An 18406-nucleotide genomic window follows, 5' to 3' on the forward strand; every position below is an offset into this window, starting at 1 on the left:
TTACTGCTGTTCGAGCAGGACTGTGTCTTGTGCATAAAGTGTGTGTTAATGTGTCCATAAGTATGTGTGTGCGTTTTAGAGGAGACAATTATAGGGATGTTTAACTAAACTGTGTGACTCTTAGGGAACAATAAAAAAATACTATTAAAAACATATGGTTAACATTAAAATACTATAAAACAAATATTTTAACATTTTTATTTTGAACCATTGCACTAACTGTAACACATCCTGATTTCTTTCTACAGTCTCTCCTTTGCTAAACTGACTGTACGTTTGACTTCGCCCACTGTGCTGCCGGCTCTCAGTCTGGGCAGTGTCCCCTCTCGTCTTTTTTCATCTCGATTCCGAGACTCAAAACCCCTCCCCGCTCCTCCTCCATCTGTGCCCTGGCCTCTGTCTTTGTCTGTCAAGGAAGGGGAGGGTCGCAGTGTGTTTGGGGAGTTCAAAGAGCGAGTAAGAGTGACCCGGGTTTGACTATGGAGATGGAAATGCTTGTTCCCTGGGGCTGTTTGTCTCTTTATGGGGTTTGGAGGAGACCTGGAGGAGCCCTGATGAGACGCTAGGGATCGCAGGCCAAGAAGCTCCCCTTGTGCTCGAGACAAAGCAGCAGTCAGCTCCTCCCTCTCCTCACACTCCCTCCTTACTGTCTCCTGGAGCAACGCCACCTGGAGGATGGGAAGAGAGAGACAGAGAGAGAGAGAGAGAGAGAGAGAGAGAGAGAGAGCAAGAGAGACAGAGAGTAGTATTTAAGTCATCTAGTGTGTAGTATTTGAGTTTCAAGCCCCCCGCCCCCCCCAAAAAAGGATAACTTTAGGAAAATTGCGTTTGTTTAACAGGTACATTAACAGAAACTAACATTTTAAGATAGAGGTGGTCATTCTGAGCAGCTCGCTGACATAAACAAAGAGACTTGGTCAACAAGACCCACCCGACCAAGCCCCCTGAACACAGTCACAGCGACCCAGTATTAATAGCATGTACGGCACAAATAAAATAAATACATAGATGAAATAACCACCAATTAATACCCCAAACAGCATACAGACATAGCAAGCTATAGACTCAAATAAAATGTATCGACGTTAACTATTCATACAGACACATATTAAAATATATTCACATTAACAATATGTGTGCATTTCTTTCCAAAATCGATAAACAATATAAACTGGAGGCTGGAGGTTCTCATGTGATACGTTACATTGTTTACATCTTCAGGTCTACTGATACATAAAGCCTCTGTCAGTGAATCTGATTTGAATACACTACAGCTCTTGCTATATGACGGCCAGAAGCTGCTCACTTCAAGTCTTAAGCCAAAGTAAAAAAAAAAAAAATGCTGCTCTCGCAAAGCCCTTCATGGCTTTCTCATCACTTTACATGCATTACCAGTATGGCGCACGTCCATAAACACGGCTCACTGGCTCATTTAATTACAAACACGTGCCATTTGAACGGTTTACGTCATTTCGACCATCTGCTCATTGATAACAGACCCGTGTTGTATGCACCCTAAAATGGTCGGGTAACAAACCCGAATACTAGAATTGAACAGATACTTTAACGAAAGATTCTGTCAGATTCCTCGTGGCGGTCTAATATAAAGTACGCCGCACAAATCACAAGTCATTAGCTCACACATTCGGCACATATATTCTTTAAAAAAAACAACGACAACTCTGTGGCTAAACATAGTTACAGTAGCTCAAGTAGAATATTCATAAAGTCAACGAACTGACTCAGCAATGCCAGTTATACAGCAACATATTTTTGGATAGTTTGCTGACAATAGCCGCCATAAGCTACTGGACAAAGTAAGACAAGTATCACATAAAACACCCAGATTTATTCAACCTGAATTACCAGATGAATACTTTAAAACTAAAATCCTGATGATTGATTGATTGATAAACTAAAGTAAATGTTACTAAAACTATATAAAAACATCCATTTACAAACTCTGACACAACTCGCACAGTATAATCCAAGTCATATCCAGTCGTGAGGAAGTAAACGTGGCCCACATTAAGTTTGTCTAGTTTTCTTCGTTTTTTTGATTCTTTGTTCAACATGAAGGCGTGCGAGAAAAACAAAGTTAGCTCCAAAAGTTCAACGTAACACAGTGCGAGTGATTTATATGCAAGAGGTCATTTTGGGGTTGAAGTGTTCCATTAAGGAATAACATTTAGCTCCACCATCTCTGTGTGTGCATGTCTCAATCTGGACCTGACTGTTCTCTGAGGGGAATCCCCAATGATGAAAGACATGCAGTACATGTGTGTATACTCTCCTTTTACGATCATCTTTTTTGCGTATGGTTTTCCTTTTCATGTGTCTATAATTGCCAACATATGCATATGTGTTAATGGGCGGCTATATGCCTCTATATACATGTTCCATGTGAAGTGTGTCACGCCTTATGCCATTGTCTGCAATTATTGTGAGTGTGAGAGTGACAGTTTGCTCATATGTGTTTGGCTACTTCCTTTCTCTGTGCGTGTGCAAGACTTGTAGTGCGAGTCTCCTTCCTCTATGTTTATATGCAGGCATGTGTTACATCCTGCATGTGTGTGTATGCGTGTGATGTCTTGCATGCAAGTCTCGCGGTAGAGAGAGAGAGAGACAGCCATCATTATGGGCTCCTAGTGAGAGCAGGATTACAGGGCTATTAGATGGGAGTCACACGCAGACCCACAGAGCCCCGCTTTTAATCTAACACTGTAAACCACATTCCAGCAGCAGCGAACGCACGCACGCACTACTTTTTGACCTTGCATGTGTGTGTGTCCTCAGTGTTGTTCATGAGGTTAAAGGTCAGGCGTCTTTTCCCCCACACAGTGACCTTTTCCTCTTGTCCTGGTCCAGCTGCAATCAGGCCGGAGGGGGAGGGGGAGGGAGACAAGACAGGCAGAGGGAGACAGAGACGAAGAGAGAGAGAGGGAAACAATAAATATAAATAAGACAAAGTGAAAGAGTTTGGGAGGGAGCAGACAGAAAATACAAAGCAGAGTTACTAATTTCTCACCTCAACTCCGTACTGTGTCAGCCATTGAATGACGTGCTTGTACAACAACATGTGTAAATAATAATTGTAAAGACTATCCAAACAATCAGAGACTGACAGGAAAGCTCCTGGAAGAAGAAGACACAGGAGTTGGCTTTTCAATCATAACTGCATTGATCAACTATAAGAGCACTCCGAGAGCCGCGGCAAATCTGCTCCAAGAGTTAACGGGTTCTTCCTTGGACCACCTACAACCTTCCACCAAGTTTCATGGAAATCGGGTCAGTATAGTTTTTCTGTAATCCGGCGAACAAACAGACTAATAAACCAAACTGAGAACAGTCCATGGAGGAGGTAATTTGCAGTAGAAAACCTGTTCCTAATAGCGAGTCGAGACATACCATGCAGTTGAAATTCTGCATTAGTGGTGACTGGTGTACTGATTTATTGGATACAATAAGATACAGAGTTTATAGAGAAATGTGGAAAAAAGGGCTAAATATGTTGCATAGTTGTAACATAGTCCAGATTTGTCTTTTTTCCAGTTTTTGTGAAAAATAAATAGACTTTTAGGTCTAATTTCTGTTGTTCAAATGATTTCTTCATTGATGTATCTTTAAAATTGACTGGTTAAAAGGTCACTCGCATGCTCTAACACTTAATGATGAAAATGCCTCAACATTGCAACGGTATCTCGGCAACAGAGCGATATCACAAGGTCATGATCAAAACCGGATTATCTCGAACCAACACACACACACACACAAACATCCTAAGATCAATACAACTATTCTAAAGAACAGGACGATAGAAGCTCGAGTTTGAACTAGATAAGAACTGAGAGGGATCATTAGAGACAGCACTGAAGGACAGTGTTAAAAGGCTAGAGAGAAAGAAAGACATAAAGAAAGAAAGAACGGAAAAGAGAAATACAAATCAAAAGGTCATCTAAAAAGGGATTATATTGATTGATCTGCTCTAAAAACTACAAACACAGCAGAGAAAAAATGGCCCCTTTAAATTAGATGAGAAAGAACTGAAAGAAAACTGTGGTTGGGGGAAGGAGCTTCTGTGCTGGAGGTCCACGAATGACATAAAAGAGCATGTCAGCTGTGAAATTGGCATCAGGGCACCTTGAACTGGCTGAACCTATCTGGACAGGCACTCTGAGAGGGAGGCGGTTAAAGAGACAGTGGCTTGACTGTTAGAGGGCTTTTCGTACTGCAGCAGGACAAAGCTGAGCTGAATGAGAGAGTGAGGTGGACGAGGAGGAGGAGGAGGAGGAGGTGCAGAAGTGCTAAGAGGATAGGAGGCGCTGACTTGACTTAGTGACCTTTCTAGTCTTCAGATGGATGCCTGTCTCCAACTTTTATTGATGTGTTTTCTGTGTATATAGAGTGACTGGTATATTACAGAATCCTCCACCTTAGACGAGGCATCCTATCCCATATAAATGAATAGAAAGACCAACTGTTCGCAGCCTTCAATGAATCCTCTGTTGTTGCGTACAATGGACAGTCCCGTTTGTGCACCACGATACAATCAACTGTTTAGGATGAAATGCTAAATAAATTATTCAGTTGGAACTTTGCCCCGCCATTTATAATTCAACTGGGATTGTTTAAGTTTTAGACACAAGATTTGCTCCACACGCAAATGTATATGGTGTTGGGCCGACAGTTGTTTTACGAGTATTTAGGATTTGACAATAATAATGCCGCACTAATGGCTACGACAGCAACGGATTACAGTAGTAAGTGTAATGCGAGAGAGGGCCGCTTCGAGTGACGGCCCCACAGAGAAGCATCATCCGATCTGCAGTTCCAGCTGTGCAGAGCACTTTAGTGTCTTTGAGCTCATCGTGTTGGTCAAACATTCGCTCTAATCAGTTTTGACGAGGGTTGCCCCTCAAGTAAACACTGAGAGCTCTGTCAGCACTTTTGCCGTAGTTTACACTGTCGGCTACGAGCCTGGTGACATGATGAGAGCCGCTGAGAGGCGGTCGAAATGCAATCCAATCTGGGGACCTGCGCCTCGAGACAAACGAGGTACATTCTAAGAGAAATGAGCAAAATCTAATTTTGTTTTCACAGGAACAGTGACACTTTCTTTCACACACACAGACACAAAGACACACAGACACACACACACACACCTCTTCTTGAAGTTCAGCATTTCTCTCCGTCACTAGCAGGCTCAGCTGTAGTGCCCCTCTCCTCCTGCAGCTCGTCTTGCAGTCCGCGGAGCACCTGCTCTCTCTCCTCTAGCTGGAGAAGAATAAATAGTAGATTCCCATTTGTGGATCTTTACAATGATGCCTTTCAGCTTTCAGATCTTACTATGACAGCTAAGATTAGATGGGAATCAAGAGGACATAAATGTTAATAGGTTCTGTGCCACATGTTGGAGGCAACATGTTTTCTGTTAGCCCATCGAGATGTTGCACAGGAAGTGGGTAGAAGGGGAATATGCAGTGCCAGACACAGTGGAAGCTGAAGGGGTACAGTTGGAATTTAGTAGTCTTTTTACTAGACTCCGGAAATTCATCAGCTGTCACCACATGTCATATTCGTGATTGTAAGTAGATTGAAACGTCCTTGTGTTTGCGTTGTGACTCATACTATAATCTGTGCTGTGGGCGGTTATATGTTTCAGTGTGTGCTAACAATAGGAAGCCAGTCCACCTAATGTCTCATTCGTTTCTATTGTCTCACCCCCACTGTCTAGATTTGATGCCTCTTTCTTCCTTCTGTATCCCCTCAGTACATACAGAGACTTACCACAGGGTCATTCACACTGTCTGTGTATGTGTATGTGTGTGTGCGTGCGTGTGTGCGTCACTAGTCTGGAGAGCGTGTGTTCATAATGCTGTTTCCAATAATACGGAAGGCATTTAAGGGAATTAGATTAGCCATATTAAACACAAACAAAACTATAGACAACAGCATAGGCTCATCAGACAAGCATTACGTGCACAAACAAAATGGGAAGTCCTGGTCTTAAATTCCTGGAAGGTAGAAAGTCCCAGAGAGGAAATGGACAGACCAAAGGAGAAGAAAGAAGATCAAGGCAAGAAAAAGAAAAAGAAAAAGAAAAAAATCAATAACCTGAGTGACGCATGGTCTGTCATATTCTCTGCAACCACGGGGTAATCTATCTTCCTGGGAACTCGTTTGATTTCTTCTTAAAATATGGTGATTGAAAGATAGAAAAGGGCTAGAACAGGAAAGCTGGATGGAGAGGATGGCATAGAAAGAAAGACAAAAAAAGGACTATTGAAGAAGCTTTATATTGTAAATATAAAAATGATAAGCTGAGTGCATGTCAACGATATCTTACTGCAGTGTAATATTGTATAGTGTTATCTTTATTTAAATTTACAGTTAACATGTAGGCACCTTCTCCTGAAGCTGTGTGCTGTCCCGCTGGTATTGTAGAAGCAGCACTTGGTTCTTCTCCCTGTCAATTGTCAGCTCTAACTCCACCTCCCCGCGCAACTCCTCCATCTGCTCCCTCAGGTGCAATGCATTCTGGGCTCTCTGCTCTGCAAGGGCGGCAGCCAGCTACAAAATCACAAAAGAAGACAAAGGATACATTGACACAGCAGTGTAAGAGTGCGTGTTCTTTTCTCTCTCACACAGTAATGACAACACTATTGCATTTGACCATTTAATATACTCCAAAAAACTCCAAGTTGAGTCGAGCCGACATCCTGAGGCCCACTTCTAATTCAAAGTCTAAAAGCGACAGTGGAGTGTTGCCTTTGTCACGATATAAACAGGAAGAAGGATGGTCACACGCAGCTTTGTTACAGGGTTTAATAAGAAGCTCGAAACACATTAGTTGTATTACTGTGGCTCTAAATACAACCAATGTCTAAACTCTTTAATAATATATGAAGGGCACTGTGGTCATGCAAAGCTCATTGCAAAGCTTTGTCCCAAAGTGTGACAATGACAGCTGTGTGGCTGGCCTTGTCATCAAACTCTGGCAGTCAGAAATTGAATTTGTCAGGGATATGAAACACCAGATTTGGCTCTTGACAGAGGGGCTAAAGTTGCATGTGACATATTTTTTTGTCTGGCTTAGCCAGGGCTACCTTGTTTTCTAGAAGATCTGACGATCTGAGCGTCTGTGCCACGGGCTTAGGTCATGGTTGTGTGTTTCTTTGTGTGCCTGTGTGCATTTATGTGTGCAACTCGGGAAAAGAGAGAAAATAATGGATTTGGGTGACAGAATGGTGTGTGAAAACGTGAATATTTGAGCTTGTGTGTGCGTATTATGCTTGTGGTCTGAGAGACTGTATGAGAGGCTAAGATTGCGTGTGCTGGATCAAGTGAGAAAACATCACTTCCTCTTTGCTTGGTGAGTGTGCGTGTGAGGATGGTTTGTGTGTGTATATCCTTTTGTGTGTGTGTGTGTGTGTGTGTGTGTGCATGTGCACAGCTGCCATTTGTATTCAAAGAGTGATCATTTCCTTTCCATCACAGGAATAAGCCAGGAAGCCAATAATGAACAATAACTTGTATGAACATGTGTGTGGAAACGGTTCTGGTGCAAATATTACACATTTTAGAAATGATTCATTCCAAATTGTGAATGGAAAATGATCAATGAGTATGTATATACAGTATACAGTGTGTATATATAAAATGACTAAATATAATATCGAAATCACCATATACAGACACAGAGGTGCATACTCAATCACATGCTAGCAGGCGCAGGATTCTCCTAAGATGGTAATAACACATAAGTAAGCGGGTAGCTATATATAAATATCGTTTTTTACATGTGCAGCATATGCTTTGATGTAGGCCTGTGTGTATATCTGTCAGATGGCATGTACCTCTTCTCAATTTTTTCCAACCTCCTTGACCCCCCTGTTCCCCCCCCTCCCTCCACCCTTCTACCAAGCCACTTTGTTGACTACTTTACAAAAAAGATAGACGACATACGCTCTTCATTTACTAATCCATCTTCCTCAACTACACCTCCAGTAACTTCAACTTCTTCCCCCTTGTTTTCCTCTTTTATCCCCCTGTCTCCCAATCAAGTTCTTACCTTAGTAACCTCTGCCCGCCCAACCACCTGCCCCCTTGACCCCATCCCTTCTCACCTTCTCCAGTCCATTGCTCCTGACCTTCTTCCCTTTCTCACCCATCTCATTAACACCTCCCTCTCAACCGGCTGTTTCCCCAACTCTCTGAAGGAGGCAAGAGTCAACCCTCTCCTGAAGAAACCCACTCTCGACCCATCTGAAGTCAACAACTACAGACCTGTCTCTCTCCTTCCCTTCCTCTCCAAAACTCTAGAGCGAGCTATCTTTAACCAAGTCTCCTCCTTTCTTCACTGTAACAACCTTCTAGACCCCCACCAGTCTGGATTCAAGACAGGCCACTCAACAGAGACTGCCCTCCTTGCTGTCTCTGAGCAGCTTCACACTGCTAGAGCAGCCTCTCTCTCCTCTGTCCTCATCCTTCTAGACCTTTCCGCTGCCTTTGACACAGTGAACCACCAGATCCTCTTGTCCTCCCTCCAGGACCTGGGTATCTCAGGCACCGCGCTCTCACTCTTCTCATCCTATCTCACCGACCGCTCTTACCGGGTGACCTGGAGAGGATCTGTGTCTGAGCCTTGTCCTCTGAATACCGGGGTCCCTCAAGGTTCAGTCCTTGGTCCTCTTCTCTTCTCTCTGTACACCAACTCTCTTGGCTCTGTCATTCGCTCGCATGGCTTCACCTACCACAGCTATGCTGACGACACCCAACTGATCCTCTCGTTTCCCCAATCTGAAGCACGGGTAGCAGCACGAATCTCTGCCTGTCTGACCGACATCTCTCAGTGGATGTCCGCACACCACCTGAAAATTAACCCGGACAAGACTGAACTTCTCCTCCTTCCAGGAAAAGGCTCTCCCACCCACGACCTATCTATTAACTTCAACGACTCAGTGCTGGTTCCGACTCCGACTGCCAGGAACCTCGGAGTGACGCTCGACAGTCAACTCTCCCTGACTGCCAACATTGCCGCAATAACACGCTCCTGTAGGTACATGCTGTACAACATCAGGAGAATCCGACCCCTTCTCACTCAGAAGGCGGCACAGGTTCTGGTCCAGGCTCTGGTCCAGGCTCTGGTCATCTCACGGCTGGACTATTGCAACTCCCTCTTGGCAGGTCTTCCTGCTAATGCCATTCGACCTCTACAGCTCATCCAGAATGCAGCTGCTCGACTGGTCTTCAACCGACCGAAATTTACCCACACTACTCCGCTCCTCCGTGACCTTCACTGGTTACCGGTGGCCGCCCGCATCCGCTTCAAAACACTGGTACTTGCGTACCGTGCTGCGAACAGATCGGGTCCGGTCTACATCCAGGACATGGTCAAACCGTACACCCCAGCCCGTTCACTTCGCTCGGCTTCTGCCAATCTGCTTGTAGCTCCTTCACTTCGAGCTAAATCACGACTGTTTGCTGTGCTGGCTCCTCATTGGTGGAACGAGCTCCCCATTGACATCAGGACAGCAGAAAGTCTCTACATCTTCCGTCGCAAACTAAAAACACATCTTTTTCGACTATACCTTGAATAGGTAGCACTTAAATGCCGTAGTAGCACTTAAATGTCCCTTACCGATAGCACTTTAGTAGCACTTAAATGGCACTTACGGATAGTACTTTGTAGTTTGACTTTATTGAAGAAATTGTACTTGCTTGATTCTTGTTGTTCTGAGTTTGGACTCACGGTTTAATGCACTTATTGTAAGTCGCTTTGGATAAAAGCGTCAGCTAAATGACATGTAATGTAATGTAATGTAATGTACTGCATGAGGCATTGTTGTCTGAACCGCTGCAAAGCGAGGCCTGCTGGAGTCTGTCACTGAGTGAGTGATGGAGTCACATCATTGGCTGGTCAGGTGTTGGTGTGCCCTCATTGGTCGTTGCTCTTTCAAAGTGAATATGGCGCGACGGTGTCGCGGCTGAAAACCACTTTGCTTCTGCGATCACTCATCTGATCCACTTCCAGTTACTTGAGGAATAGCTCAGTGCGAAGTGTGAGCTAATAATCAATTTAAAGCCGGTACATTATTAGTATTTCAGAAAGAAAAAAAAAACTTGTTCACAAATGTTACCATTTCTTAGGCAAAGAGCGCCGTGACTGGAAATAATTAAAATGAGTCATTACGACAAGAAAATGGTTTGAATTGTATTGTGTTATTTCTGTTCTATTTGCAAATATTGCATTCAGCTGATTCTGTCTGATTGTTTTACGTACAATCTGACAACTGGAGCCATTGTCTTCCTCAACCTCCAATATCATGGTCATTAATTGTAAAACCAGTAATCTGATCCTGATCCTAAGAAAGGGCAAAGCATTGACCACAATGTTGTTCCAATACTAACAAAAAAAAGACAAAAAGAAAATACAGACATGAGACCACAGTGATTTAATGCTATTCATTTTTTTGGGGATGGAGGGCGGGAGGCGAAATATCCTCTTTGTTGAGACGTTCAACTAAACCTCGGTCCCCGTTGCAGCCAGACAGGCAGACAGTGCAAGAGACACTACTACACTGTTTGACTAATAAAAGGCAGATTGATTGTGTGTGCTTGTGTACGTGAGTGTGTGTTTTCAGTTTATCTGGTGTCAAACAGGCTGGTGGTCTCGGAGCCTCATAATCGTATCCACATTGCGTGCGTCAGGATCCTCCCTGTTATACTCCTCTGAACTGTGACAACGGCTTGGATGCCGTCCTAGCGTCTATCCACTCCAACAGACCGGAACTGAATGTCTGCCAGTCATGAACCGATACACCGAAAGTCACTGAGCGTATGAGTAATGTTTGGATTGGTTTGATTTTATCAAACGTAATTACATTTATAGACCGAATAACCAATATCCCGTTGCACTCCCCAATACGATTAGAGTAGTACAATTATTCCGTTAATTATAAGGGTGTCTGGGTCACGATTAATTACTATCTTTGAGATAATTTGGCAGCATTGTGTACTGTTACTGTAATGGTCTAAATCACAATAAGCAGGCAATTGAATTTCCATATCTTTAAAATTAGCCTGCAAATTGGCTTCGGGCATACCTACGGAGTTTGTTTGGCGGCAGTAATATGATTATTGTTAGTATTGGTAAAGAAATACCTTTGAGGTTATTTTCTGTCTGCAGTCTTCTTCCATCTTGGTCAGGGCTCTGCCATGGGACTCTGCCAATATCTCCCTGTAAACACACAAGGGAAATATAGGAATACTCAATGCAACATGTATACACACGTACTGCAGCATTCGGTCAATCAGATATCTCGCTTTGCAATGAAAGTAATGTGCTGTACTTTTAAGGATTTTAGTGGCATCCAACTCAGTTAAGGTTGCAGATTGCAACCAACTGAATCCCCCAAGGCACACCTCTCCCTTTCCAAGCTCATTGGAAACCCACAATGGCCTCCCGGTAACCTCAAAACGTGAATCCATTCCAGACTACCAGAAACATGGCGGACTCTACGAAAAAAGAAGCCGCTCCCTACAGTATGTAGATATGAAATGCTCATTCTAAGCGGATACAAACACAATTCAATACAGAATTTCTTTTATATATTAGATTTTCCCCCATAAATCTGATAACGTCAACCTTGCACAATGTAATAAAAAGATGATGCAGCATCTGGCAACAGCAGCATCTGAAACCATGTTCAAATAATAATTGCACTAATAACTGATTCCCTTACGCTTACATGATACAGCAGCTGCCAATCGGTTTCTAAAAACATTCCCCTCTGCTTAGTGCTTTGAGATTCCAGAATATTCTTAGTCACAGGCTGCTTTGTCTACTGGAGTTTTACAAAGCCCTTTTTTAGATAGGAGAAATGCAAAATGGAAGTGTAAAATGCTCTCACTCATTCACAAACCACACACGCAAGATTGCATTACGCATTTTGTCCGTGCAGCACTTTCTGCAGGTGAATAGATAAGTGAGTAAGCCCGACATCACATCTATACCCCTCTCGATCCAAAAAGCTCCGATAATATTTGCACATGCTTGTTTTTTGATGATCCTCTCGGCATGTCTGGTTGCATCAAGAATATTTAACAAGAACACTTCCAACAGTCTCAGGGGGGAAAGAGAGAGAGAGGAGATGATGAAGGAAAAGAAACATCTGCAAAAGAAAGAGAGAGAGAGAGAGAGAGAGAGAGTCGACATCGCATGCGGAATTTCATGGATTTGCTGATCCACATCCAAATGTAATGTGTTATTTCAACAGCTGGTTCGGCTGATATGATGCGAAGCAGCGTGGCTCTTTATCCCGCCACAGATATACGTTTAGACATTATGTTTACTACCAATATTTATACAGTTTAGAGTTGGCTGCAAAGGCTGAAGACATGAGAAGATTTCAATGTATGTGCAGATCTCTGTGCACAGCAACTGCGCTCTAGACCTTTGTGTGAGTGAGTGGGCCCATTTGTATAATAAAAGTGTGTGTGTGGTGTGTGTGTGTGTCCTTGTGTACAAGCACACTTGACTCTGTGTATATCTGATAGGAGAGTGGATGATTTGATGTATAATGAAGAGCAGCAGCTACATTCCATCTCTTCCTACTCAGGGCAGACACAATATTATTCACTCCACTGGCTTTGGCTAATCACATCAGCCCCCCCTCCCCACACACACACAAATAGATGCAGACAGACAGCCATGCATGAATGCTCCCCAAGAGTTGCAAGTTTGATGCCAAGATCTGGCTCCTGAACCCTTTTAAATGTGTCCCAGCCTCGTTTCAGAGAGGAGATATAAGCTTTAAAAAAGCATGTTGCTGCAAGACCAGCATTATGAAACTATCCACCAGTATCAACACATTTCCGATAGACAGGTTTGGGATAGTTATGTGGCAGGCATACCTCTACACTGGGGATGTTTTTGGGTCAGTCCAGATACAGATACTTAGGATCAGCTCGGGACATATCGACTTTACACAACCAAGATAATGACGATTGCTGTCTTTTTTTTGCTCTAAAGTGCAGCCTCTTTAAAGGTCTTAGCTGGTGAAAAACCTCTGGAAGTGAGGATTTTATGTTTTACGAAGCTCAAGTCTTTTTAATGTATAACAAACTGCTGATGCATGACTGCCTGCGTGTTTGTATCCTGCTGTCATATATAATTATAGTTCCCTGATTATCCAAAAAAAAGGCAGACCCCTGCAAAGGTAAAAGTTTTTTAATCAACTTTAAGCCTGCATGTGCGCATGCGTGTATGTGTGTGTTGGCATGTGTGTCTAGGTGTGCGTGTGACCCCCCGGGGAGTGTGAGCGTGCAAATTCAGCCCTCAGAAGGAGGTCTGGGGGGATTACAGGGAGGAATGATGGGAAAATCTGGGAGCACTCACTCATTCACTCACACGCCATGCTGATTTTAAGGACAGGCGAGTGTGGATATGCGCAGTGTGTGCCGTGTGTGGGTGCGTGTGCAGCGTGAGCGGCTGCTACCTCATCAAAAGGCACATTCCATTTTTCCACTTTATGTTGATACAATCTGTGTCGCACACGCACGCAAAAAAAAAAAAGCTGACTTTAGTCCAAATGAAATCTGATTTTTACAGCAAAAGCCCAAGGGCAATTTTAAATATTTTTTTCATTGTGTATGAATCAACAAAGCAGATCAACAGGAATCTTCCCTGACATCATATCCTGCAGCCTCTATGCTTTTCTTTCTGGGACATAAGCTCTCCACCTGGAAAGTCAAGAATCCTCCCACACGTTCAAGACAGGAAGGGACTGGCTTATAAAAATGTGATATATGAATTCACAGCAAATGGCAAAGTGGACAAAAGGGACTGAGAGCCACAATAAAAGTAAAAACCCAGACATGGATGATATAATACTTTCCACTCTGGGAAAAAAATGTAGAAAAATACAAAATTGTAAGGGAGACAAAAGAGCTGTTTGAAAGTGGTAAACATAGCTGGAGGAGGTAACTTATTGAAGTGCTGCTGACATTCATCTTTTAAAGTCTTTTATTAGCATAATTGTGTTAAAGACAAAGGCATCAAACAACTTCTCTGTATAGTAAAAGATAGAAGGGAGTTTTTTTGGGAGCATAATGTCCGTCACGAAAACATTCCTCTGCTGCTTGAAACCACTTGAAACAAGTCTGCTCAAATTGAACAGATGGACGAGGAACTGCAGATACTCCTGACCTTTCTTGACTTTTAAATCTTTTACTCTCTCCACTTTTTGCCACTTCCACTCTTTTCTTCCCCCTCTCCCTCCTCTTTTCCTCTACCGCTCTCTCTCTCTCTCTCTCTCTGTTTTGCACTCTGTGTCAGTTATACCGAAATGAAGGGTAAGCTGTCGTGTTTCATGTGTGTGTGTGTGTGCAGCCCCTGTGACCCAGGCTGTGTGCATGTCACAGCCAGACAGTGTGTTAAGCAACCATTGCAACCGCCAGGTCTCCATCCCTCAACATCTCTCTCTCTCTCTCTCTCTCTCTCTCTCTCTCTCTCTCTCTCTCTCTCTCTCTCTCTCTCTCTCTCTCTCTCTCTCTCTCTCTCTCTCTCTCTCTCTCTCTCTCTCTCTCTCTCTCTCTCTCTCTCTCTCTCTCTCTCTCTCTCTCTCTCTCTCTCTCTCTCTCTCTCTCTCTCTCTCTCACTATCCTCGTCCATCATTCTTTTTTCTGTGCCTCCCTCTTATTATCCCTTTCCACACGTAAGTCTTTAATTCACTTCATTCCCACCCCACAGTCCCACCGCTCGCCCTGGGGAGACCATTGTCTGCTGGTTTTTACACTTGTCTGTTCACTGTCACTTCACAACTGGTTTTCATCAACATCTGCATTGTTCCACATTATACAATTCAAAACTGCAGCCAATAGAGACAATGGGGGAAATTATAATGTGACTGACTTTTTTTCAGTAGCATTAATTTGGCTTTAATTAGTTTGTTTTGATACAAATGAAGTGTACACATTTTGGATGACAGATTTGGCTCATAACTGTTATAACGATTATAGTGCGGAACAAATCATCAGAGTATTTCATTCTGGATGTCCTCTTCTTTTATTTTGCAACATGTTTTAATTATAAAATAATCTAGTGTTAACTCTTCCTTTAATCACCTATATTTAATGTTTTATAGTATAGTCACCTGACAACTGACTATAGCAAACTTAAACATCATGACAGGTATGAAGGGGGAATAAAGCTATATTTTCTATTTCCACAGCCTCCTGGAGATAAACACGTTTAAGGCGTTATAAACCCTTATTAACCCACAAAAGGCCTATTACACACGTGATGTATGTATTTTAGATATACAGAACAATCTACCACATTTATAAATATATTGCATAAACGGGTCCCGGGGGGGAAAGATGACGCTTGTTTCTGGTTAGATCAAGTGACAGTTTGATGTTGTACAAAGGGGGGAGTCAGTGTGTGTGTGTTTGTGTGTATGTGTGTGTGTGTGTGTGTGTGTGTGAATAAGATAACGGGGGTTAGAAGAGGACAAAGATGGAATTAGATAAGATTAATATTGGAGACTTGATAAGGGGAAGCACAGGAGCATAACGTGTATAAAAACCGGTGTGTGAGTGTGTAAGGAAGACCCTTCAAGGGAACGGCGTGTCCTTTTTCCTGGGCCACTGGAAGTCAGTGGAAGTGGTCAAATCCCTTCACTTTATAACGAGGGCAAAGAAAAGTCTTGGAATGTGTGTGCATAAGAATACTTGTGGTCGGGACATAAAGTGAGTACAATCAAGTCAGTGATTCAGCCTTTTCTTCTGAGCCTCACTGAACATCTGAAGAAAGGACATTTAGACACACGCACACACACACACACACACACAAAATTAGATCTCAAACTACTTCAGTTCAGCTGATGATACTGCAGATAAACAGGCATGGGGGTGTCTCTTCGTGTCCCACCAAGCCATTGGTATTTATTCAAATATTGATATCAAACTAGATGAACAGATAAAGGATATGTTTAATTGTATATATCATATACATTTATGTTACTGCACTGTAACTTATGAGCCCCAGCATGAAGATGACCTTTCAGGTCCTGCATGGAAACACACACACGTATACACTTTTTGCATAAAAGGGTTTTAATAATCCTTTTATTTGTAATTATCTTAATGAGTTATCTAGTATTTTTATGGGGGAAATATAATAAAGGATGCAGGAATTTCATTTGATAATCTGAAAACTGTAGTTTCACCAAACTAAAAACGATGTTCCTCCGCTCCTAAACGAGTATAAAGATAATGGAGATTATTAAGAAATTTCGGCAGTTCGTTTCTGATGAGAGGAATGAGGCACAAAATAACACCTCTAAGCTTTGTTAACTGTCTAAAGTTATCTCCAAATAGAAAGTCTAGAAAGAAAATATGCAGACATGGATGAACACCTACCTGTACATGCAAGGTTATTGAGCGGTAAGCTGGGCAGGTTGAGCTGGCCACACAGGGAGAGGTAACACCTTACATAAGAGACTGGGCACAGCTCCCAACACCCCATTAGATCCTCCCATTATTCACTGGGAGGAAGACGTGGGCCCTTGGTTTTCATTGACAACAGCACATACACAAGATTCCTTCCTCACCCCATGTCCTCTCAGACACGAACGGGCTGTAAATATTTAACATCAGAACAAAACAGTTCATTTCCCAAAAAGGGATACAGCACAGCCACCGCTCTGTGGTTGTCACGCCGCTGTTAATAAAAGGGAAGCGCAGCCATGCACTGAAGCTGGTTTCCAGTGAGCTGCAATTGGCCAACGCATAGCAGCCAATTGTACATCGCGGTTAAAAATGTGACGCAGATTGCAAATGCGTTTAATTAATCAAAGTCCAAATAGGGAAGAGGTGCGATAAGCAGTTAAAATAAGCCGGACAGGACAGACAACACAACACGTTCACCACCTTTCTCTCCTCAGCTCTCTCGCTTCCTGCTGGACCTTCTCCACAGCTTCCCTCAGTCGTGCCACTTCCTGTTCAGCTGCACGGTCTGATGACAGCTGCTCCTGCATGATGTCACACCTGCGTTGGCATGACAACCACCTGTCGTGTTTCTCCTCCAACTCCTCTTTTAACCTGTTGAAGAGATATGCGGAAGATGAGCACAAACACACAGAGCTGCCGTTATGCCTTTTCTATGAGGAAATATTTCCATCTGCATCTTTATACAGTATGTCTGGGCATGTTTTAAATAACCATACAAACAAACACACACCTGCAGGCAAACAGTAACTCTATCCTGACAGGTCAACAGGTGAGTGTACGCATCAGAGCAAGTCTGTTACATAAGAGGGAAGCCGTTTATTCTCTCACCGCATCCGGCCCCTTTTAGCCTGGTGGTTGACACACACACACACAAACACACCAAAGTTGGGTCAAAGCCTAAATTCAAACACCCTTTCTGTTTTTTCTTTTCCACACAACTCAAGGCCCAATCATTGGTCTTCTGACACCAGTGAGTATAAGCACTTATGCACTCATACTTTACTGTACATTGATGCAAAGACAAAGGAGACAATAATGGACACACAAAGAGGTCATTTCTCAGCTAATCTCTCCTCCTTAGTCCGAGGACAACTTGGCAACAGAAAATGACAATCAGTTTTAATGATCAATTAAGTTAATGACTAGACATTTCAACACATTTAAACTACACCAATTCAACATAAACTAGTAACTACTAGATAGCATCGAGTCACTGATGTCTCTATCCGTAGGCACCCATGGTCTCCAATCTTGGACAATTTTGCAAATTGTTGTCTCCCATTACATTTCCTCTGAGCTATGGGGGGGGGGGGGGGGGGGGGGGGGGGGGGGGGGGGGGGGGGGGGGGGGCTCCCTTCCCCCCCAACCTCCCAGCCCTACTGAAATAGCCTCAGCCCCCAGTGGAGTGCTATCATGTGTTGAGCTGTATGGGAGCCAGAGGGTGAGATCAGAGACTGCCGTGTGGGAAGAGAAATAAATCAACAGTGTAATTGAACACACCAGGCTGCCGATGGCTTAGAAAAAGAATACCAGCAGATACCATGTGAAGAAATACGCACCCAACATACATCTAACGCCTGCACGGAAAGATGAGAGGCTCCATGTGTGTCTGTAGATGTCTGTAGATGTCGGTGGATGCATGTGGGTTGGGTGTGTGCACACATGTGGCTGCCTGCATATTAGTGTGATGCAGTCCAATAAAAGTATCTGTGCATATCTATAATATAAGCATGCCTCAGTGCACAGATGAGTTTGGGCGCGTGAGAAACGTGACACCACGCCAACTAAGGAGTGCTTCCATCTGTTTCTCCATCCTCACACGAGGCTCTCTGCAGTGTCACTGGCACTTTATGGAGCCTAAGATCTCCTCAACTGACCGAAGAGCCGATCT

General features: G+C 43.3%; 1 protein-coding gene across 2 annotated transcripts in view; it reads right to left on the bottom strand.

Moving 5' to 3' along the window:
* Positions 1-119: 119 nt before the first annotated feature.
* Positions 120-18406, bottom strand: part of lekr1 (leucine, glutamate and lysine rich 1) — a 66044-nt gene continuing 47757 nt past the window's right edge. Inside the window, exons 8-12 of one of the 2 annotated variants that reach the window (XM_034549339.1) lie at positions 16936-17106; positions 11164-11239; positions 6406-6570; positions 5163-5274; positions 120-668 (exon numbers count right to left, since the gene is read on the bottom strand). In XM_034549339.1, the coding sequence (XP_034405230.1) occupies positions 5176-5274; positions 6406-6570; positions 11164-11239; positions 16936-17106 (511 nt within the window). In that variant the 3' untranslated portion in view covers positions 120-668; positions 5163-5175. The remainder of the gene's footprint in view (positions 669-5162; positions 5275-6405; positions 6571-11163; positions 11240-16935; positions 17107-18406) is intronic. The other variant, XM_034549338.1, reaches the window with a different exon arrangement.

Source organism: Cyclopterus lumpus, chromosome 13 (assembly GCF_009769545.1).
Source record: "Cyclopterus lumpus isolate fCycLum1 chromosome 13, fCycLum1.pri, whole genome shotgun sequence".
Classification (NCBI taxonomy): Eukaryota; Metazoa; Chordata; class Actinopteri; order Perciformes; family Cyclopteridae; genus Cyclopterus; species Cyclopterus lumpus.